The following is a 24146-nucleotide window of genomic DNA, read 5'->3' on the forward strand; positions in this document are numbered from 1 at the left end:
CTGCGGTACCCCACTAGTCACTGCCTGCCATTCGGAAAAAGACCCGTTTATTCCTACTCTTTGCTTTCTGTCTGCCAACCAGTTCTCTATCCAAGTCAGTACCTTGCCCCCAATCCCATGTGCCTTAATTTTACATGCTAATCTCTTACGCGGGACCTTATCGAAAGCCTTTTGAGGCTCTCTTAAGGCGTTAACACCGAGGAGCGAGGCGCTACCTCAGAGCGCTGGCGAAGCTCATGTGATGTCAGTCAGCAATGGACCTCAATGTCTCCTCCTGTTCCTTCTCGTGTGTGGCATAGGCTGTGCAACGACAAAGGCTTTGTAAAGGCATAGGGGGAAAAATTCGAAATAAAAACAGAAAATGCTGGAGATACTCAGCAGGTCAGGCAGCATCTGTGGAGATAGAAACAGAGTTAACGTTTCAGGTCGATGACCTTACGTCAGAACTGGAAAAAACCATGAAATGGATCAGATTTTTAAGCAAATGTAGGGGCTGGGAAATGGGGGAGGGCTTGAAAGAACAAAAGGAAGGTCTGTAATAGGATAGAAGGCAGAAGAGGTTAAGAGACATTGTCCTAGAAATTGGGTTGGGGCGCCAAAGTGGCGCAAAAGTCGCCTGAGCGCAGGTTTTAGCGCAGTGATCGGAGTGATACCGATCGCCAGAAATTCAGTTTCAGTGCCCCTCGAGGGACACGGGGCGAGGCTCGAGGTGCTCAGCATCCCTCTTAGGGTGCTGAAACTGATTATCGCAGCGCAACGTGCCGCAGCGCCACATGCTGCGGCACGGCACGCTACGGTACTGCCGGCCTTCCTCCCACTGTTAAGGAGGAGGTGCCTGCAACAGCACGATCCCCGCTCGCGAGTGCCGGCAAATGAGCCCGGCACCAAGGAGAAGTGCCGGGCTCTCGGGAAACAGCCGGCAATGCCGCGGAGGGGGGGGGTGGTTAGGAGGCCGGGGACGGAGGTGCTGGCAGGCGGCCGCCGAAAAAGCAGCCGCCCCGCACCTCCACCTTAACTTGCGCCGCTGCCGGCACAGTAAGGCCCCGTGAACCGGGCAACTGCGCCGTTCGCTACCAAATATCGCGAACGGGGCACGAATGGGGCGCTGCGCACACCGATGATGTCATCGGTGGCGGCGCAGCGCAACAGGCTGACGCCACCATTAGCGCCCCTCCTGAATATCGCGGGAGGCGCAGCCAGTGGCGCTACAGCCACTGCCTGCCTCTTTAGGCGCTAACAGGTGGCGCTCCTCACCCAATTTCTCCCCCATTAAGAGATATTCAAGGCGAGCGGAGATGGTAATGGGACAGGTTAAGAGACAAAGGATGGCTCTAGATGAGGTGTGAATTGCGCTGGCAGAATGAAGGACAGCTGCCATGTGGGAGAGAGAAAAAGACAGATAAACAGTGTGGATAAAAAAAATATAGATATATATACGATAGGGGCCGAGGTTATGATCTGAAATTGTTGAACTCTATGATGAGTCCTGAAGGCTGTAAAGTGCCTAATCGGAAGATGAGGTGCTGTTCCTCGAGCTTACGCTGAGCTTCCGTGGAACAATGCAAGAGCCCGAGGACGGTGAGACTTGTAAATGTATTTCTATAGCGCCTTTAACATAGTAAAATGTCCCAAGGCGCCGCACAGGAGAATTTCAAGACCAGAAATTTGACACCGATCCACATGAGGATAAATTAGGGCAGGTGACCAAAAGCTTGGGACAGGTTAAGATCAAACTCGAGCAGGGAGACGGAAAGCAACGAAGACGAGCAAGGTAAAAGAGACAAATGGTTCGGTTGCTTTGCACCTCCCGTTAGCAGCCTAGGCCGCTAACGGGGCGCGCAAAGCAACTAGCGCCCGGGCGCAGCGCCGCCAATGGTTCCTGCAACGGTAACCGGTAGCGCCCCGCTCGCGATCTTCGGTAGCAACCCCCTGACTTACGGGGCGGGGCGGTGCTAATGAAAGGTGAGGTGCCGGGGCGGCCATTTTTGTTGCCGGCCGCCTGCCAGCACCTGCCCCCTCTGCCGTCCCCGGCCTCCTCTACAACCCCCCCCATGAGCTCCGTGAGCCTGGCACATCTCTTGAGTGCCGGACTCTTTTGCCGGCACTCCGATCCCTGGTGGCCCAGCTGGGCCCCGGGTCGCGCTGCGCTGAGCTCCTCCCCTTTAAGAAGGGGAGGAAGGCTTTAAGAAGTGGAGGAAGGTCTGCAGTACCGCTGCACGATATTCCCTCGCAGAGCCCCAAGAGGGAGGCAGGGCGCTTCCAGTAGCACCCCGCCTCCCACTTGGGGCGCTACCGGTGAATTTCGGCCGCGGGGACGCTAATTTATTCGGGGCGCGATAAGTTGCGCTCCTCAATTTTTAGCCCATAGGCCTTGCAATGGATTTTAATCAATAACAGGATGTAACCGGGGTTGACAGCTTACTTTCGCAAAAACTGCTCGTTTTGCGAAGTAGTTTAATTCTGCAGAAGGCTTACAGTTCTTGTATGAACTCTTTACATTCTTACAGGACATAGAAACATAGGCGATAGGAGCAGGAGTAGGCCATTCGGCCCCTCGAGCCTGTTCCGCCATTTAATGAGATCATGGCTGATCGTCCAAATTCAGTGCCCTGTCCCTGCTTTCTCCCCATATCCCTTGATCCCTTTAGCCTTAAGAAATATATCCAACTCCTTCTTGAATATATTTAATGAATTGGCCTCCACTGCCTTGTGTGGTAGAGAATTCCACAGGTTCACCACTCTCTGGGTGAAGAAATTCCTCCTCATCTCTGTCCTAAATGGCTTACCCCTTATCCTTAGACTGTGACCCCTGGTTCTGGACTCCCCCGCCATCGGGAACATCCTTCCTGCATCTAGTCTGTCTAGTCCTGTTAGAATTTTATTAAGTTTCAATGAGATCCCCTCTCATTCTTCTGAACTCCCGCGAGTATAAGCCCAATCGACCCAATCTCTCCTCATACGTCATTCCTGCCATCCCAGGTATCAGCCTGGTGAATCTTCGCTGCACTCCCTCCATGGCAAGAACATCCTTCCTCAGATAAGGATGGGACATACATGACCAGGACTATATGCTCGTGTGGAGAGTAAGCGCCAAAACGAGTTATACTAACAACAACGAGGTCGGTCCAATCTCCACAGCACAACATACTTACCGAGGTCAGAAGAGATGGTCCCCTTTGTCTGCATGGAATCTTCCCCTCACTGAGACAAGGACCATCATTTGTACTGAACACTTATAGAAAGTAAATTAAATGAACAGTGACACCTTGCATTTATATAGCGCCTTTAACGTAGTAAAATGTCCCAGGGCGCTTCACGGGAGCGATTATCAAACAAAATTTGACACTGAGCCACATAAGGAGATATCAGGACAGGTGACCCACAGCTTGCTCAAAGAGGTGGGTTTTAAGGAGCGTCTTAAAGGAGGAGAGAGAGGCGGAGAGGTTTAGGGAGGGAATTCCAGAGCTCAGGGCCCCAGGCAGCTGAAGGCACGGCCGCCAATGGTGGAGCGATGGAAATCGGGGATGGTCAAGAGGCCAGAATTGGAGGAGCGCAGAGATCACGGAGGGTTGTAATGGCTGGAGGAGGTTACAGAGATAGGGAGGGGGCGAGGGGCCATGGAGGGATTTGAACAGGAGGATGAGAATTGTAGGGGATGGAGGAGGTTACAGAGATAGGGAGGGGGGCGAGGGCCATGGAGGGATTTGAACAGGAGGATGAGAATTGTAGGGCTGGAGGAGGTTACAGAGATAGGGAGGGGGCGAGGGGACATGGAGGGATCTGAACAGGAGGATGAGAATTGTAGGGCTGGAGGATGTCACAGAGATAGGGAGGGGCGCGAGGGCCATGGAGGGATTTGAACAGGAGGATGAAAATTGCAGGGGCTGGAGGAGGTTACAGAGATAGGGAGGGGGCGAGGGCCATGGAGGGATCTGAACAGGAGGATGAGAATTGTAGGGCTGGAGGATGTCACAGAGATAGGGAGGGGTGCGAGGGCCATGGAGGGATTTGAACAGGAGGATGAAAATTGTAGGGGCTGGAGGAGGTTACAGAGATAGGGAGGGGGCGAGGGCCATGGAGGGATTTGAACAGGTGGATGAGAATTGTAGGGCTGGAGGAGGTTACAGAGATAGGGAGGGTGTGAGGGGCCATGGAGGGATTTGAACAGGTGGATGAGAATTGTAGGGGCTGGAGGAGGTTACAGAGATAGGGAGGGGGTGAGGGCCATGGAGGGATTTGAACAGGAGGATGAGAATTGTAGGGGCTGGAGGAGATTACAGAGATAGGGAGGGGGCGAGGGCCATGGAGGGATTTGAACAGGAGGATGAGAATTGTAGGGGCTGGAGGAGGTTACAGAGATAGGGAGGGGCGAGGGCCATGGAGGGATTTGAACAGGAGGATGAGAATTGTAGGGCTGGAGGAGGTTACAGAGATAGGGAGGGGGCGAGGGCCATGGAGGGATTTGAACAGGAGGATGAGAATTGTAGGGCTGGAGGAGGTTACAGAGATAGGGAGGGGGCGAGGGCCATGGAGGGATTTGAACAGGAGGATGAGAATTGTAGGGGCTGGAGGAGGTTACAGAGATAGGGAGGGGGTGAGGGGCCATGGAGGGATTTGAACAGGTGGATGAGAATTGTAGGGGCTGGAGGAGGTTACAGAGATAGGGAGGGGGTGAGGGCCATGGAGGGATTTGAACAGGAGGATGAGAATTGTAGGGGCTGGAGGAGATTACAGAGATAGGGAGGGGGCGAGGGCCATGGAGGGATTTGAACAGGAGGATGAGAATTGTAGGGGCTGGAGGAGGTTACAGAGATAGGGAGGGGCGAGGGCCATGGAGGGATTTGAACAGGAGGATGTGAATTGTAGGGCTGGAGGAGGTTACAGAGATAGGGAGGGGGCGAGGGCCATGGAGGGATTTGAACAGGAGGATGGGATTTGTAGGGGCTGGAGGAGGTTACAGAGATAGGGAGGGAGCGAGGGCCATGGAGGGATTGGAACAGGAGGATGAGAATTGTAGGGATGGAGGAGGTTACAGAGATAGGGAGGGGGCGAGGGCCATGGAGGGATTTGAACATGAGGATGGGATTTGTAGGGGCTGGAGGAGGTTACAGAGATAGGGAGGGGGCGAGGGCCATGGAGGGATTTGAACAGGAGGATGGGATTTGTAGGGGCTGGAGGAGGTTACAGAGATAGGGAGGGGGCGAGGGCCATGGAGGGATTTGAACAGGAGGATGAGAATTGTAGGGGCTGGTGGAGATTACAGAGATAGGGAGGGGGCGAGGGCCATGGAGGGATTTGAACAGGAGGATGAGAGTTGTAGGGGCTGGAGGAGGTTACAGAGATAGGGAGGGGCGAGGGCCATGGAGGGATTTGAACAGGAGGATGAGAATTGTAGGGCTGGAGGAGGTTACAGAGATAGGGAGGGGGCGAGGGCCATGGAGGGATTTGAACAGGAGGATGAGAATTGTAGGGCTGGAGGAGGTTACAGAGATAGGGAGGGGGCGAGGGCCATGGAGGGATTTGAACAGGAGGATGAGAATTGTAGGGGCTGGAGGAGGTTACAGAGATAGGGAGGGGGTGAGGGCCATGGAGGGATTTGAACAGGAGGATGAGAATTGTAGGGGCTGGAGGAGATTACAGAGATAGGGAGGGGGCGAGGGCCATGGAGGGATTTGAACAGGAGGATGAGAATTGTAGGGGCTGGAGGAGGTTACAGAGATAGGGAGGGGCGAGGGCCATGGAGGGATTTGAACAGGAGGATGAGAATTGTAGGGCTGGAGGAGGTTACAGAGATAGGGAGGGGGCGAGGGCCATGGAGGGATTTGAACAGGAGGATGAGAATTGTAGGGCTGGAGGAGGTTACAGAGATAGGGAGGGGGCGAGGGCCATGGAGGGATTTGAACAGGAGGATGAGAATTGTAGGAGCTGGAGGAGGTTACAGAGATAGGGAGGGGGTGAGGGGCCATGGAGGGATTTGAACAGGTGGATGAGAATTGTAGGGGCTGGAGGAGGTTACAGAGATAGGGAGGGGGTGAGGGCCATGGAGGGATTTGAACAGGAGGATGAGAATTGTAGGGGCTGGAGGAGATTACAGAGATAGGGAGGGAGCGAGGGCCATGGAGGGATTTGAACAGGAGGATGAGAATTGTAGGGGCTGGAGGAGGTTACAGAGATAGGGAGGGGCGAGGGCCATGGAGGGATTTGAACAGGAGGATGTGAATTGTAGGGCTGGAGGAGGTTACAGAGATAGGGAGGGGGCGAGGGCCATGGAGGGATTTGAACAGGAGGATGGGATTTGGAGGGGCTGGAGGAGGTTACAGAGATAGGGAGGGAGCGAGGGCCATGGAGGGATTGGAACAGGAGGATGAGAATTGTAGGGATGGAGGAGGTTACAGAGATAGGGAGGGGGCGAGGGCCATGGAGGGATTTGAACATGAGGATGGGATTTGTAGGGGCTGGAGGAGGTTACAGAGATAGGGAGGGGGCGAGGGCCATGGAGGGATTTGAACAGGAGGATGGGATTTGTAGGGGCTGGAGGAGGTTACAGAGATAGGGAGGGGGCGAGGGCCATGGAGGGATTTGAACATGAGGATGGGATTTGTAGGGGCTGGAGGAGGTTACAGAGATAGGGAGGGGCCGAGGGCCATGGAGGGATTTGAACAGGAGGATGGGATTTGTAGGGACTGGAGGAGATTACAGAGATAGGGAGGGGGCGAGGGCCATGGAGGGATTTGAACAGGAGGATGAGAATTGTAGGGGCTGGAGGAGGTTACAGAGATAGGGAGGGGGCGAGGGCCATGGAGGGATTTGAACAGGAGGATGGGATTTGTAGGGGCTGGAGGAGGTTACAGAGATAGGGAGGGGGCGAGGGCCATGGAGGGATTTGAACAGGAGGATGGGATTTGTAGGGGCTGGAGGAGGTTACAGAGATAGGGAGGGGGCGAGGGCCATGGAGGGATTTGAACAGGAGGATGAGAATTGTAGGGGCTGGAGGAGGTTACAGAGATAGGGAGGGGGCGAGGGGCCATGGAGGGATTTGAACAGGAGGATGAGAATTGTAGGGGCTGGAGGAGGTTACAGAGATAGGGAGGGGGCGAGAACCATGGAGGAATTTGAACAGGAGGATGAGAATTGTAGGGGCTGGAGGAGGTTACAGAGATAGGGAGGGGGCGAGGGGCCATGGAGGGATTTGAACAGGAGGATGAGAATTGTAGGGGCTGGAGGAGGTTACAGAGATAGGGAGGGCCGAGGGACCATGGAGGGATTTGAACAGGAGGATGAGAATTGTAGGGGCTGGAGGAGGTTACAGAGATAGGGAGGGGGCGAGGGCCATGGAGGGATTTGAACAGGAGGATGAGAATTGTAGAGCTGGAGGAGGTTACAGAGATAGGGAGGGGGCGAGGGCCATGGAGGGATTTGAACAGGAGGATGAGAATTGTAGGGGCTGGAGGAGGTTACAGAGATAGGGAGGGGGCGAGGGCCATGGAGGGATTTGAACAGGAGGATGAGAATTGTAGGGCTGGAGGAGATTACAGAGATAGGGAGGGGGCGAGGGCCATGGAGGGATTTGAACAGGAGGATGAGAATTGTAGGGACTGGAGGAGGTTACAGAGATAGGGAGGGGGCGAGGGGCCATGGAGGGATTTGAACAGGAGGATGAGAATTGTAGGGGCTGGAGGAGGTTACACAGATAGGGAGGGGGCGAGGGGCCATGGAGGGATTTGAACAGGAGGATGAGAATTGTAGGGCTGGAGGAGGGTACAGAGATAGGGAGGGGGCGAGGGCCATGGAGAGATTTGAACAGGAGGATGAGAATTGTAGGGGTTGGAGGAGGTTACAGAGATAGGGAGGGGGCGAGGGGCCATGGCGGGATTTCAACAGGAGGATGAGAATTGTAGGGGCTGGAGGAGGTTACAGAGATAGGGAGGGCCGAGGGACCATGGAGGGATTTGAACAGGAGGATGAGAATTGTAGGGGCTGGAGGAGGTTACAGAGATTGGGAGGGGGGCGAGGGCCATGGAGGGATTTGAACAGGAGGATGAGAATTGTAGGGGCTGGAGGAGGTTACAGAGATAGGGAGGGGGCGAGGGGCCATGGAGGGATTTGAACAGGAGGATGAGAATTGTAGGGCTGGAGGAGGTTACAGAGATAGGGAGGGGGCGAGGGGCCATGGAGGGATTTGATCAGGAGGATGAGAATTGTAGGGCTGGAGGAGGTTACAGAGATAGGGAGGGGGCGAGGGGCCATGGAGGGATTTGAACAGGAGGATGAGTATTGTAGGGGCTGGAGGAGGTTACAGAGATAGGGAGGGGGCGAGGGGCCATGGAGGGATTTGATCAGGAGGATGAGAATTGTAGGGGCTGGAGGAGGTTACAGAGATAGGGAGGGGGCGAGGGGACATGGAGGGCTTGGCAAAACTACCAGGATGATGAAATATTTAAGAAATTCATGTTCACGGGAAATACTCTAACTATTGGTAATATTTGTATTGGAGGTCAAACTGTTAAGCCGAACTTTAATCGGGAATGTATATATTTTTTAGTTTACATACTGAACGAGAGAAACTTTGAATGGGGCAGGAAGGAAAGACTACTTTGTTGGCGATTCAGTGACAAGTGGTTGTTGAAAATAGAAACATATAAACATAGAAGATAGGAGCAGGAGTAGGCCATTCGGCCCTTCGAGCCTGCTCCGCCATTCAATGAGATCATGGCTGATCATCCAAATTCAGTACCCTGTCCCTGCCTTTTCCCCATATCCCTTGATCCCTTTAGCCTCAAGAAATATATCCAACTCTTTCTTGAATATATTTAATGAATTGGCCTCCACCGCCTTCTGTGGCAGAGAATTCCACAGGTTCACCACTCTCTGGGTGAAGAAATTCCTCCTCATTTCAGTCCTAAATGGCTTACCCCTTACCTTAGACTATGACCCCTGGTTCTGGACTCCCCGGCCATCAGAAACATCCTTCCTGCATCTAGTCTGTCCAGACCTGACAGAATTTTATAGGTTTCGATGAGATCCCCTCTCAATCTTCTAAGCTCCAGTGATTATAAGCCCAATCGACACAATCTCTCCTCATACGTGTGACGAGCCGTTATAAGAGTTATGTTGATCCCGAGACATTTTAGAAAATGGGATGTCTTACAGCGGGAATAGCTGTGGCACAGATATTTCATTGATTGAGGGAAAGCTCGGATGGCGATTCGAAGCAGAATATGATACCAAGGTCGGCGGCACTGTAGGCAGTGTAGACGGAAGAATAATGTTACAGAGGGATATCGACAGGTTAAGTGAATGGGCAAAACTGCGGCAAATGGATTTCAATGTATGCAAATTTGAGATCATCCACTTTGGACCTAAAAAGGACAGAACAGGGAACTTCCTAAATGATAAAAAGCTGAAAACAGTGGAGGTCCAAAGACACTTGGGGTGTCCAGGTGCAGAGATCATTAAAATGTCATGAACAGGTACAGAAAGTAATGAAACAGCCTAATGGAATACTGGCCTTTATATCTGGAGGACCAGAATTCAAGGGGGTAGAAGTTATGCTGCAGCTGTACAAAGCCCTGGTTAGATCACACCTGGAGCACTGGGAGTGGGCCTTTGGCGTAGCGGTAGCATCCCCGCCGCTGGGCCAGAAGGTGTAGGGTTTCGAACCCCGTTCCAGACAGTCCCGACAAGTGGAGTCGGAGCTCCGGCTCTAAATTCTGGTTTGACATCCAGCGGGATACTTGCATCCGTGGGTATGGGTGGCCCCCCCACCTCGTATGGGTTGTGGGAGCCCGTAAAACCCTCCCGCCATAGGACTAACCGCCCTAATGGCTGGTACGAAGATGGTTACGGTCACGGAAGGAGCGTTAATCGCGGCCAGAAATCCTTCCACCACTTCATACAGATCCTCAAAGGGAACAGGGTGAAGGCACGTATGATGACGACCTGGAGCAGTGTGAGCAGTTCTGGGCACCACACCTTAGGAAGGACCTATTGGCCTTGGAGGGAGTGCAGCGTAGGTTTACATGAATGATAAACTCGGGTCTTTTTCCGAGTGGCAGGCAGTGTCTAGTGGCGTTCCACAGGGATCGGCGCTTGGACCCCAGCTATTCACAATATATATAAATGATCTAGACGAGGGAGCTAGATGTAATATCTCCAAGTTTGCAGACGACACAAAGCTGGGTGGGCGTGTGTGCTGTGAGGAGGATGCTGAGAAACTCCAGTATGATTTGGACAGGTTGGGTGATTGGGCAGATGCATGGCAGATGCAGTATAATGTGGATAAATGTGAGGTTATCCACTTCGGTGGCAAAAACAGGAAGGCAGATTATTATCTGAACGGCAATAGATTGGGAGAAGGGGAAGTGCAACGAGACCTGGGTGTCCTTGTGCACCAGTCGCTGAAGGTAAGCATGCAGGTGCAGCAGGCGGTTAAGAAGGCAAATGGTATGTTGGCCTTCGTAGCGAGAGGGTTTGAGTACAGGAACAAGTATGTCTTGCTGCAGTTGTACAGGGCCTTGTTGAGACCACACCTTGAGTATTGTGTGCAGTTTTGGTCGCCTTATCTGAGGAAGGATGTTCTTGCCATGGAAGGAGTGCAGCGAAGATTCACCAGACTGATACCTGGGATGGCAGGAATGACGTATGAAGAGAGATTGGGTCAATTAGGCTTATATTCGCTAGAGTTTAGAAGAATGAGAGAGGATCTCATTGAAACTTATAAAATTCTAACAGGACTAGACAGACTAGATGCAGGAAGGATGTTCCTGAAGGCGGGGGAGTCCAGAACCAGGGGTCACAGTCTAAGGATAAGGGGTAAGCCATTTAGGACAGAGATGAGGAGGAATTTCTTCACCCAGAGAGTGGTGAACCTATGGAATTCTCTACCACGAAAGGCAGTTGAGGCCAATTCATTAAATATATTCAAGAAGGAGTTGGATATATTTCTTAAGGCTAAAGGGATCAAGGGATATGGGGAGAAGGCAGGGACAGGGTACTGAATTTGGATGATCAGCCATGATCTCATTGAATGGCGGAGCAGGCTCGAGGGGCCGAATGGCCTACTCCTGCTCCTATCTTCTATGTTTCTATGTAATGATACCTGGACACCAAGGGTTATGTTACGAGGAGGGATTACACAAACTAGGGTTGTATTTCTTGGAATTTAGAAGGTTAAGGGGTGATCTGATCGAAGTTTTCAAGATATTAAGGAGGAACTGATAGTGTAGCGACAGAGAAACTATTTCTGCTGGTTGGGGATTCAAGGTCTCGGGGGCAAAGTCTAAAAATTAGAGCCAGACCTTTCAGGGTGAAGTTAGGAAACACTTCTACACACAAAGGGTGGTAGAAGTTTGGAACTCTCCTCCGCAAACGGCAATTGATGCTGGATCAATTGTTAATTTTAAATCTGAGATTGATAGATTTTCTGTGGGCCAATGATATTAAGGGATATGAGGCAAAGGCAGGTAGATGGAGTTAGGTCGCAGGTCAGCCATGATCTCATAGAATGTAAGAGCAGGGAGGTTATGATGGAGCTGTACAAAACGCTAGTTAGGCCACAGCTGGAATACTGTGTGCAGTTCTGGTCGTCACACTATAGGAAGGATGTGATTACATTGGAGAGGGTGCAGAGGAGATTCACCAGGATGTTACCTGGGCTGGAGCGCTTCAGCTATGAAGAGAGACTGGACAGGCTGGGGTTGTTTTCCTTCGAGCAGAGAAGGCTGAGGGGGGGACCTGATTGAGGTGTACAAAATTATTAGGGGCATAGATAGGGTAGATAGAAAGGAACTTTTCCCCTTAGTAGAGGGGTCAATAACCAGGGGGCATAGATTCAAGATAAGGGGCAGGAGGTTTAGAGGGGATTTGAGGAAAAACTTTTTCACCCAGAGGGTGGTTGGAATCTGGAACTCACTGCCTGAAAGGATGGTAGAGGCAGGAACCCTCACAACATTCAAGAAGCATTTAGATGAGCACTTGAAACGCCATAGCATACAAGGCTACGGACCAAATGCTGGAAAATGGGATTAGAATAGACAGGGCTTGATGGCCGGCACGGACACGACGGGCCGAAGGGCCTCTTTCTGTGCGGTATAACTCTATGAATCTATGACTCTATGAATGGCAGAACAGGCTCGAGGGGCTGAATGGCCTCCTGCTGTCCCTATGTTCCTGTGACAGAGGGTTTTTTCTGGAGAGCATGGCAGTGGGATCAGCTTTGCCTCGCTGTAGAGGACAGTCACGATGGGCCAATTGGCCTCTAGCCATGCTTGAAACGTCTGTGTTTTATGTACTGTGGAAATTACGTCGCAGTTCGGTGCGGTTTTACACTCTGCTCACTTCCTACGGGCCAATTGATTGTGCGTGTTGTCCCATGTCGTGGGCTGTCATTTCCAAATCCACACACTCCAGGCTCTCTCAGGAAGTCTGTCCGCCCCCTTCTCATGTCATTGATTGATTAATTTTGGTACAGGAGATTCCGAATCGTCCATCTTCCATTAGGCACGGTTAGGAGAGGCAACTAAACCAGTGTTGCCTTCTGAACACAAGAGAGGAAGGGCAAGCTGAGGATATCGCCACAGGTTGGCACCGATCGGGACTGGAATGTGAGGTCCAGGAAAGACAAATCTTCTAAATGGTGATAAACTAGCTACCGTGAGGAGTAAAGTGTACCGAGGGACCTGGGTGTCCTTGTACACCGGTCACTGAAAGCAAACATGCAGGTGCAGCAAGCAGTTAGGAAGGCAAATGGTATGTTGGCCTTCATTGCAAGAGGATTTGAGTACAGGAGCAAGGATGTCTTACTACAGTTGTACAGGGCCTTGGTGAGACCACACCTGGAGTATTGTGTACAGTTTTGATCTCCTTACCTAAGAAAGGATATACTTGCCATAGAGGGAGTGCAGCGAAGGTTCACCAGACTGATTCCTGGGATGGCAGGACTGTCGTATGAGGAGAGATTGGGTCGACTAGGCCTGTATTCACTAGAGTTTAGAAGAATGAGAGGGGGATCTCGTGGAAGCCTATAAAATTCTGACAGGGCTAGACAGACTGGATGCAGGGAGGATGTTTCCCCTGGCTGGGGGGTCTAGAACGAGGGGTCACAGTCTCAGGATACGGGGTCGGCCATTTAGGACTGAGAGGAGGAGAAATGTCTTCACTCAGAGGGTGGTGAACCTGTGGAATTCTCTACCACAGAAGGCTGTGGAGGCCAAGTCACTGAATATACTGAAGAAGCAGATAGATAGATTTCTAGACACAAAAGGCATCAAGGGGGTATGGGGAGAGAGCGGGAATATGGTATTGTAGTAGAGGATCAGCCATGATCATATTAAATGGCGGAGCAGGCTCGAAGGGCCCAATGGCCCACTCCTGCTCCTATTTTTCGACGTTTCTGCGTTCCTACGGCAGTCCAGCTACATAAATGATTAAAAGCTCATAGACAATTGAAAAGGGTCATGGAATGATGGCCTTTATGCCACTGTGGCACCCTAATTAAATAAATCTGGAATAAAAAACTGGTGTCAGTACTGGTCACCATGACACTATCGGATTGTCGTATAAAGCCCATCTGGTTCACTAGATAAGAACATAAGAACATAAGAAATAAGAGCAGGAGTAGGCCATTCAGCCCTTCGAACCTGCTCTGCCATTCAATATGATCATGGCTAATATTCTACCTTATCTCCAGTTTCCTGCACTATCTCCATATCCCTTGATTCCTTAATATTCAATGATCTATCGATCTCCGTCTTGAATATACTCAACGACTGAGCCTCCACAGCCCTCTGGGGTAGAGAATTCCAAAGATTCACCGCCCTCTGAGTGAAGAAATTTCTCCTCATCTCAGTCCTCAATGGCCGACCCCTTATTCTGAGACTGTGACCCCTGGTTCGAGACTCTCCAGCCAGGGGGAAACAGCCTCTCAGCATCTACCCTGTCAATCCCTGTAAGAATTATGTCTGTTTCAATGAGATCACCTCTCATTCTTCTAAACTCTAGAGAATATAGGCCTAGTCTACTCAATCTCTCCTCATAGGACAACCCCCCCATCCCAGGAAGCAGTCTGGTGAACCTTCGTTGCACTCCCTCTATGGCAAGTATATCCTTCCTTAGGTAAGAAGACCAAAACTGTTGGGGAAGGGTATCCAGGGATATGGAGTCAAGGCGGGTAGATGGAGTAAAGGTACAGATCGGCCATGATCTAATTGAATGGCGGGACAGGTTTGAGGGGCTGAATGACTTCCTCCTGTTCCTAAGTGAGCGTGAGCACAATGAGTCTGCAAAGGGATATAGATAGACTAAGTGAGTGGGCAGTAAGGGGGCAGATGGAGTATAATGTAGGGAAATGTGAGGTTATTCACTTTGGTAGGAAGAATAGAAAAACAAAGGGGGAAAAACTCAGTTGTTTGCGCCTCCCGTTAACGCCTTAAGAGGGCGCCAATTGGGGCGCAAAGCAACTAGCGCCCGGGCGCGGCGATGTTTGCGCCGCTCGCGAAATTAACTCTACGTCTTGCGGCGGGGCTAATCACTACCGCCGCGATCTCCCGCGCCGGCAGATTGTGACGTCAGTCGAGTGCTTAGCGCCCCGGACCGGATATTGAGTGGCGCCCCCCTGCCTTACCGCCTGCCGCTAGCAACGACAGGTTGAGGGGAGCGTTTTGCATTCGGGAAGGGACTGGGGGAGCGCTATTTAAAGGCGGCCGCTTCCTGCCTGTGACATTTTTGCACCACGCATTCTGAGAGAGAGAGGGAGAGAGACTTCTGGAGAGATTCAACGCTGTGTGAAGCAGTTTTGAGTACTGAGCAGCACTTTGCAGGTTCATTTTGATGTACCCTTCCTCGCTTCGCCAGCGCTCTGAGGTAGCATCTCGCTCCTCGGCCTTTGCGCCTTACGACAGGTGTGAATCACCTGATTTAGCGCTCCAATCACCTCCAGGGGTGATAAAAGCCAAATTTGCCGTCAGAGGCGATAATTCGCGCCAGGCGCTAAACTTTGCGCACGGCCGATAATGGCGCCCCCAAACGGGGCGATACTGACTTTTCCCCCCAAGTGTTTTTTAAATGGTGAGAAACTTTCAAATGTTGGTGTTCAGAGAGATTTGGGTGTCCTCGTGCAAGAAACACAGAAAGCGAGCATGCGGGTACAGCGAGCAATGAGGGAGGCAAATGGCATGTTGGCCTTTATTGCAAGGGGATTGGAGTATAAGAGTGAGGAAGTCTTGCTACAATTGTACAGGGCCTTGGCGAGACCACACCTGGAGTACTGTGCACAGTTCTGGTCTCCTTATCTAAGGAAGGAGATACTTGCCTTGGAGGCGGTGCAACGAAGGTTCACTAGATTGATTCCTGGGATGAGAGGGCTGTCCTATGATGAGAGATTGTGTAGAATGGGCCGATACTCTCTGGAGTTTAGAAGAATGAGAGGTGATCTCATTGAAACATATAAGATTCTGAGGGAGATTGACAGGGTAGATGCTGAGAGGTTGTTTCCCCCTGGCTGGAGAGTCTAGAACTAGGGGTCACAGTCTCAGGATAAGGGGTCGGCCATTGAGGACTGAGATGAGGAGGAATTTCTTCACTCAGAGGGCGATGAATCTTTGGAATTATCTGCCCCAGAGGGCTGTGGAGGCTCAGTCGTTGAGTATATTCAAGGCTGAGCTCGAGAGATTTTTGGACTCTAGGGGAATCGAGGGATATGGAGATCGGGCGGGAAAGTGGAGTTGTGGTTGAAAATCAGCCATGATCTTATTGAATGGCGGAGCAGGCTCGAGGGGCTGAATGGCCGACTCCTGCTCCTAATTCTTATGTTCTTATGTTCTGATGAGCACTGATGGTGCAGCCATTCAGTAAGGCATCTCAGTAGCTTTGCGTTTGTATCTCGCTGCCTGAATACCTACGGCTGTCCGCTCTCCGTTGCAGATTTGCGCAGGACCACTAAAAGCAAGAGTAATTTCTCGTGGTTAAAAATCAACTCTCCTCATTGCGTTGTGTGAGACCAGCTGAAGATGATATGGATGGTCCTCCTCGCATTTGGTGAGTACCCCGACGAAATGACTTTTTATATATCCGTGAGAACTATCTGAAGTCCGGAGAGCATGCCAGCTTCGAAGGAGATGCATTTATTAATTCGTAGGATATACGGCACAGTAAGAGGCCATTCGGCCCAACCAGTCTGTGGCGGCGTTTATGCTCCACTCGAGCCTCCTCCCACCTTTCCTTATCTAAATCTATCAGCGTAACCCTCTATTCCCATCTCCCTCGTATGCTTGTCCAGCCTCCCCTTAAATGCATCTATACTATTTGCCTCAACCACTCCCTGAGGTAGCAAGTTCTCAGCACTCTCTGGGTAAAGAAGTTTCTCCTGAATTCCCTATTGGATTTCTTGGTGACGATCTTATATTGATGGCCTCTAGTTATGCTCTTCCCATCAAGTGGAAACATTGGGCTGGATTTTCATGGAGGAGGCGGGTAGGAGGCGGGACTACAACTTTCGGGGTTGTAGTCCCGCCTCCATCGAGTTGTGGCCAACCCACGCGATTTTAACTTGATTGACCTTGTCGAGCCCGCCCAGCGGACTCAGCAGGCCAATTAAGGGCCACCCGGCAACAGGTGACGTCACAGATTGACATTTCATCTGTCAAAACCTTTTGACAGATGAAATATCAGCGTTTGACAGCTCTTTGAAGCTGACAACCTCTGACAATCTGTACTCCAAGTTAATTCCTTCCTCTCAGGCTGATTCAGAGATCTCTCCAGAACAGAAAGCTGAATGCTGCAGATTTTGACAGCTGGCAGCCATTCTGCTTTCTGTGCCGGTGAGATGAGGGACTCCCGAGACCTGAAGGAAGGAAGGCTGTAAAGGTAAGTAAAGGTTAGTGGAACTTCTTTGAACACTTTACACAGACCAAACACACGCACCCATCACTCACCTGAACACCGGTCATCTCGACCCCTCCAAGCCCTTCATCCCGACGGCCCGCCTCGCTAACTTGACGTGGTTCGGAGCCGTCATTTCCCACATTTCCCACATTTCAACAATGAAAATAGGGATTAGGCTAAAAACTGCCTGTTAACTACCTGTTAACAGGCAGTTAATTGGCTCTAATCCCCTTCCCGCCTCGGGGAGGCGGGTCCCAGTGCGGGGCGGCTACCCGCCTCCTTTGAAACTGGCATGGAGGCGGGTTGGGGGCGGGATGGGGTCGGGACCCCTGATTACGGGATTTTAACCTCCCACTCGCCTCCAATCCCGCCTCCACGGTCCGATGAAAATCCTGCCCATTGTCTCTGCATCCACTCTATCGAAATCTTTCATAGTTTTAAAGACCTCTATTTGGTCAACCCTCAGCCTTCTTTTTTTAAGAGAAGAGAGACCCAGCCCTTTCATCCTTCTGAAGGGGATTGACAGGGTAGATGCTGAGAGGTTGTTTCCCCCTGGGCTGGAGAGTCTTGAACTAGGGGGGTCACAGTCTCAGGATAAGGGGTCGGCCATTTAGGACTGAGATGAGGAGGAATTTCTTCACTCAGAGGGCGGTGAATCTTTGGAATTATCTGCCCCAGAGGGCTGTGGAGGCTCAGTCGTTGAGTATATTAAAGGCTGAGATCGATAGATTTTTGGACTCTAGGGGAATCAAGGGATATGGAGATCAGGCTGTAAAGTGGAGATGAGGTTGATGATCAGCCATGATCTTATTGAATGGTGGAGCAGGATCGAGGGGCCGAATGGCCGACTCCTAATTCTTATGTTCTTATGTTCTGCTCTTGCATGAAGACTGTTCATCTCTTAACATTTTCATAGAAACATAGAAGATAGGAGCAGGAGTAGGCCATTCGGCCCCTCGAGACTGCTCCGCCATTTCATGTGATCATGGCTGATCATCCAAACTCAGTATCCTGTCCCTGCTTTCTCCCGATATTCCTTCATCCCTTATCCTTAAGAAATATATCTAACTCCTTCTTGAATATATTTAATGAATTGGCCTCAACTGCCTTCTGTGGTAGAGAATTCCACAGGTTCACCACTCTCTGGGTGAAGAAATTCCTCCTCATCTCAGTCCGAAATGGCTTACCCCTTATCTTTAGACTGTGACCCCTGGTTCTGGACTCCCCCGCCATCGGGAACATCCTTCCTGCATCTAGTCTGTCTAGTCCTGCTAGAATTTTACGTTTAAATGAGATCTCCTCTCATTCTTCTAACCTCTACCAAATATAAGCCTAATCGACCCAATCTCTCTTCATACATCATTCCTGCCATCCCAGGTATCAGTCTGATGAATCTACGCTGCACTCCCCCCATGGCAAGAACATCCTTCCTCAGATAAGGCGACCAAAACTGCACACAATACTCAAGGTGTGGTCTCACCAAGGCCCTGTACAACTGCAGCAAGACATCCTTGTTCCTGTACTCGAATCCTCTCGCTATGAAGGCCAGCATACCATTTGCCTTCTTAACCGCCTGCTGCACCTGCATGCTTACCTTCAGCGACTGGTGCACAAGGACACCCAGGTCTCGTTGCACTTCCCCTTTTACCACTCTATTGCTGTTCAGATAATAATCTGCCTTCCTGTTTTTGCCACTGAAGTGGATAACCTCGCATTTATCCACATTATACTGCATCCGCCATGCATCGGCCCAATCACCCAACCTGCCCAAACCGTACTGGAGTTTCTCTGCATCCTCCACCCAGCCTTGTGTCATCTGCAATCTTGGAGATATTAAATCTAGTTCTCTTGTCTAGATCATTAATATATATTGTGAATAACTGAGGTCCTAGCACTGATCCCTGCGGTACCCCACTAGTCACTGCCTTCCACTCGGAAAAAGATCCGTTTATTCCAACTCTTTGCTTCCTGTCTGCCAACCAGTTTTCTATCCAAGTCAGTACCTTACCCCCAATCCCATGTGCTTTAACTTTGCACGCTAGTCTCTTATGCAGGACCTTATCGAAAGCCTTCTGAAAGTCCAAATATACCACATCCACTGGTTCTCCCTTATCTATTCTACCAGTTACATCCTCAAAAAATTCCAGTAGATTAGTCAAGCATGATTTACCTTTTGTAAATCCATGTTGACTTTGTCCGATCCTGTCACTGTTTTCCAAGCGCTCTGCTATTACATCTTTTATAATGGACTCTAGCATTTTCCCCACTACCGATGTCAGGCTTACCGGTCTATAATTCCCCATTTTTTCTCTACCACCTTTTTTAAATAGTGGGGTTACATTAGCTACCCTCCAATCCATTGGAACTGTTCCAGAGTCTATAGAATTTTGGAACATGACCAGCAATTCATCAATATTTCTAGGGCCACTTCCTTGAGTACCCTAGGATGTAGATTATCAGGCTCTGGGGATTTATCGGCCTTCAATCCCGTCAATTTCCCGAACACCATTTCCCTACAAATACTGATTTCATTCAGTTCCTCCCTCTCATTAGACCCTACGTTCCCCGACATGTCTGTGAGTTTATTTGTGTCCTCCTTTGTGAAGACAGAACCAAAGTATGTATTTAATTGGTCTGCCATGTCTTTGTTCCCCATTATAAATTCCCGTGATTCTGACTGCAAGGGACCTACGCTTGACTTCACCAATCTTTTTCTCTTCACATATTTATAAAAGCTTTTACAGTCAGTTTTTATGTTCCCTGTGAGCTTACTCTCATACTCTATTTTCCCCCTCTTAATTAATCCCTTTGTCCTCCTTTGCTGAATCCTAAACTGCTCCCAATCTTCAGGTTTGCTGCTTTTTCTGGCCAATTTATATGTGCTCTCCTTGGATCTTATGCTATCCCTAATTTCCCTTCTTAGCCAATGTTGAGTCACCTTTTTTGTTTTATTTTTATGCCAATCAGGGATGAACAAATTCTGTCGTTCATCCATGCGATCTTTAAATGTTTGCCATTGCCTATTCACTGTCAACCCTTTAAGTAATATTCCCCAATCCATCCTAGCCAACTCGCGCCTCATACCATCGTAGTTTCCTTTATTTAAATTCAGTACCCTAGTCGCTGAATCAAATACTTCACTCTCCATCTTAATGAAGAATTCTATAATATTATGATCGCTCCTCCCCAAGGGGCCTCGCACAACAAGATTTCTAATTAATCCTTTCTCATTACATAATATCCATTCTAAGATGGCCTGATCTCTAGTTGGTTCCTCGACATATTTGTCCAGGAAACCATCCCGTATACACTCTAGGAATTCCTCTTCCACAGTATTGTTACTAATTTGGTTAGGCCAATCTATATGTAGATTAAAGTCACCCATGGTAACTGCTGTGCCCTTATTGCACGCATCTCTAATTTCCCATATAATGCCATCCCCAACCTCGGCATTACTGTTTGGGGGTCTGTATACAACTTCCACTAACGTTTTCTGCCCCTTGGTATTTCTCAGCTCTACCCATACAGATTCCACATCATCAGAGCTAATATCCTTCCTTACTATTGTGTTAATCTCCTCTTTAACCAGCAATGCTACCCCACCGCCTTTTCCTTTTTGCCTGTCCTTCCTGAATATTGAATACCCCTGGATGTTGAATCCCCAGTCTTGGTCACCCTGGAGCCATATTTCCATAATCCCAATTTTCTCATATCTGTTTACATCTATTTGCGCAGCTAATTCATCCACCTCGCATGAAGACACAAAGCCTTCAGGCTTGTTTTTTTTAACACTCTTAGACCTTTTAGAATTATTGGCCCAGAAATTTGGGTCTCCACGGGTGAGTATACGATGGGTACTCACCCGTAGGCCCAATGGAAGTGCCGGGTCCGTGCATGCGCGGGAAACCGGAACTTCTGTTCCCTTAAAGGAAAGGGTTCAGTGGTCGAACGCGTGCGCCGGAGAGGCAGCGCGTGCGCATGGAACTTACGTTTTTTTTGCAGGTATCTCCGGGAGGGTAAGTCTCCAGGAGTTACACTTTTATAAAGCAGGCGCAAGGCCTGCTTTTAACAAGGTCAGTGGTGAATTAATTAATATTAAAACATTTTTTCCACAGGTTTATTATTTTTAAGTTCTTTAAAGAAAGGTAAGTTTATTTTTAGCCCCATTAGAAAATGTAATTAATTTTTTCAAAAATTTAAATTATTGTTTAAAATAGTTATTTTATGTAATCTATAGTTATTTTAAAAATGTGATTTAAAAAAAATTTATTTGAAATTTTAGTGATGTTTTGGGGCTTATAGTATTTATAATTTTGACAGCTCTTCCTGTCAATTTTATGAATGGGCATTTCCCTGCTACCATTGGCTCTCCACGTCCCATGTGATCCCAGGGGACGCATCGAACTAACTGCGCCCCTGGGATACGCAAGCACTGCACGCCGGCAGTTGGAGGAGGCCCAGGATCGGAATCCCACGCGGGCCCACAGCTCAACGGCCGGTGCGCTAGGTAAGTGCAGGTCGGGGGCTCGCACCCGCGGGAAGCCCCCGACCCGAATTGCTGGGCCATTGTTTACTGCGGCCATGTTTGATTTACACCCTTGATTTCTCTGACTTCCTGTCTTTTGCTTCTATCCTTGCTTCCCTTTCCTCTGTCTCCCTGCACAGGTTCCCATGGAGGGATTTGAACGAATGGTCATCGACCTGAAACCTTCACTCTGTTTTCTCTCCCCACAGATTCTGCCTGGCCTGCTGAGTATTTACAATATTTTCCATTTCAATTACAGAGTTCCAGCACCATAGGATTTTGCTTTGCTCTAACCGGTTTGATAACTGTGTACTGTCTTATTTCTTTTTCTATAGTTCCCTTCGGTGTGGAGAAAGGATTGGCAGCTGAAGGTTGGTGTCAAGCAATATTACGAAATGATTCTAAATATTTCTCCTGACACATTAGCAAGACCTACACCTGCTCAGGGGGTGCATGAACAGAGCGACCTGGGGGTATAGACGCACAAATCGTTGAAGGTACAGGGCAGGTGGAGAAAGCGGTTAAAAAAGCATACGGGGTCCTAGTAGCGAGGCGGAGAGATTTACGCGGGGAATTCCAGAGCTTAGGGCCTCGGCAACAGAAGGCACGGCCACCAAAGATTGAGCGATTATAATCGAGGATGCTCAAGAGGGCAGAATTGGAGGAGCGCAGGTATCTCGGGGGCTTGTGGGGCTGGAGGAGATTATGGAGATAGGAAGGGGCGAGGGCCATGGAGGTATTTGAACAGGAGGATGAGAATTGTAGGGGCTGGAGGAGGTTACAGAGATAGGGAGGGCGCGAGGGGCCATGGAGGGATTTGAACAGGAGGATGAGAATAGTAGGGCTGGAGGAGGTTACAGAGATAGGGAGGGGGTGAGGGGCCATGGAGGGATTTGAACAGGAGGATGAGAATTGTAGGGGCTGGAGGAGGTTACAGAGATAGAGAGGGGGCGAGAGCCATGGAGGGATTTGAACAGGAGGATGAGAGTTGTAGGGCTGGAGGAGGTTACAGAGATAGGGAGGGGGCGAGGGCCATGGAGGGATTTGAACAGGAGGATGAGAATTGTAGGGGCTGGCGGAGGTTACAGAGATAGGGAGGGCGCGAGGGGCCATGGAGGGATTTGAACAGGAGGATGAGAATTGTAGGGCTGGAGGAGGTTACAGAGATAGGGAGGGGGCGAGGGCCATGGAGGGATTTGAACAGGAGGATGAGAATGATAGGGGCTGGAGGAGGTTACAGAGATAGGGAGGGGGCGACGGCCATGGAGGGATTTGAACAGGAGAATGAGAATTGTAGGGCTGGAGGAGGTTACAGAGATAGTGAGGGGGCGAGGGCCATGGAGCGATTTGAACAGGAGGATGAGAATTGTAGGGGCTGGAGGAGGTTACAGAGATAGAGAGGGGGCGAGGGCCATGGAGGAATTTGAACAGGAGGATGAGAATTGTAGGGGCTGGAGGAGGTTACAGAGATAGAGAGGGGGCGAGGGCCATGGAGGGATTTGAGCAGGAGGATGAGAAATGTAGGGCTGGAGGAGGTTACAGAGATAGGGAGGGGGCGAGGGGCCATGGAGCGATTTGAACAGGAGGATGAGAATTGTAGGGGCTGGAGGTGGTTACAGTGATAGAGAGGGGGTGAGGGCCATGGAGGGATTTGAACAGGAGGATGAGAATTGTAGGGGCTGGAGGAGGTTACAGAGATAGGAATGGGCCGAGGGGCCATGGAGGGATTTCAACAGGAGGATGAGAATTGTAGGGGCTGGAGGAGGTTACAGAGATAGAGAGGGGGCGAGAGCCATGGAGGGATTTGAACAGGAGGATGAGAGTTGTAGGGCTGGAGGAGGTTACAGAGATAGGGAGGGGGCGAGGGCCATGGAGGGATTTGAACAGGAGGATGAGAATTGTAGGGGTGGATGAGGTTACAGAGATAGGGAGGGGGCGAGGGCCATGGAGGGATTTGAACAGGAGGATGAGAATTGTAGGGGCTGGAGGAGGTTACGGAGATAGGGAGGGGGCGAGGGCCATGCAGGAATTTGAACAGGAGGATGAGAATTCTAGGGGCTGGAGGAGGTTACAGAGATTGGGAGGGGGCGCGGCCATGGAGGGATTTGAACAGGAGGATGAGAATTGTAGGGCTGGAGGAGGTTACAGAGATAGGGAGGAGGCGAGGGGCCATGGAGGGATTTGAACAGGAGGATGAGAATTGTAGGGCTGGAGGAGGTTACAGAGATAGGGAGGAGGCGAGGGGCCATGGAGGGATTTGAACAGGAGGATGAGAATTTTGAAATCGAGGCGCTGCTTAACCAGGAGCCAATGTAGGTCACCGAGCACAGGGGGTAATGGGCGAACGGGACTCGGTGCGAGTTAGGACACGGGCAGCCGAGTTTTGGATGACCTCAAGTTTATGTAGGGTGGAATGTGGGAGGCCAGCCAGGAGTGTGTTGGAATAGTCAAGTGTAGAGGTAACAAAGGCATGGGTGAGGGTTTCAGCAGCAGATGAGCTGAGGCAGGTCTGGAGACTGGCGATTTTCCGGAGGCATTACCGAGGATGTTAAAACCTACGTTTCTGAGTCAAATTTTGGTCACCTGTCCTGCTATCTTTTTTTTAAATTCGTTTATGGGATTGAAACTTATAAAATTCTAACAGGACTAGATAGACTAGATGCATGAAGGGTGTTCCCGATGGCGGGGGAGTCCAGAACCAGGGGTCACAGTCTAAGGATAAGGGGTAAGCCATTTAGGACTG

At 50.3% G+C, this 24146-nt stretch overlaps 1 protein-coding gene across 1 annotated transcript in view; it reads left to right on the forward strand.

Moving 5' to 3' along the window:
- LOC147084911 (scavenger receptor cysteine-rich domain-containing protein DMBT1-like) overlaps positions 1-24146 on the forward strand; it is a 103072-nt gene that overhangs the window by 36404 nt on the left and 42522 nt on the right. Inside the window, exons 2-3 of the mRNA XM_085979622.1 lie at positions 15919-16032; positions 21739-21774. Coding sequence (XP_085835748.1) covers positions 16005-16032; positions 21739-21774 — 64 coding nt within the window. The 5' untranslated portion in view covers positions 15919-16004. The remainder of the gene's footprint in view (positions 1-15918; positions 16033-21738; positions 21775-24146) is intronic.

Source organism: Somniosus microcephalus, unplaced genomic scaffold, assembly GCF_052327205.1.
Source record: "Somniosus microcephalus isolate GS21.2 unplaced genomic scaffold, FLI_Smic_1.0 unresolved_chr9, whole genome shotgun sequence".
Taxonomy (NCBI): domain Eukaryota; kingdom Metazoa; phylum Chordata; class Chondrichthyes; order Squaliformes; family Somniosidae; genus Somniosus; species Somniosus microcephalus.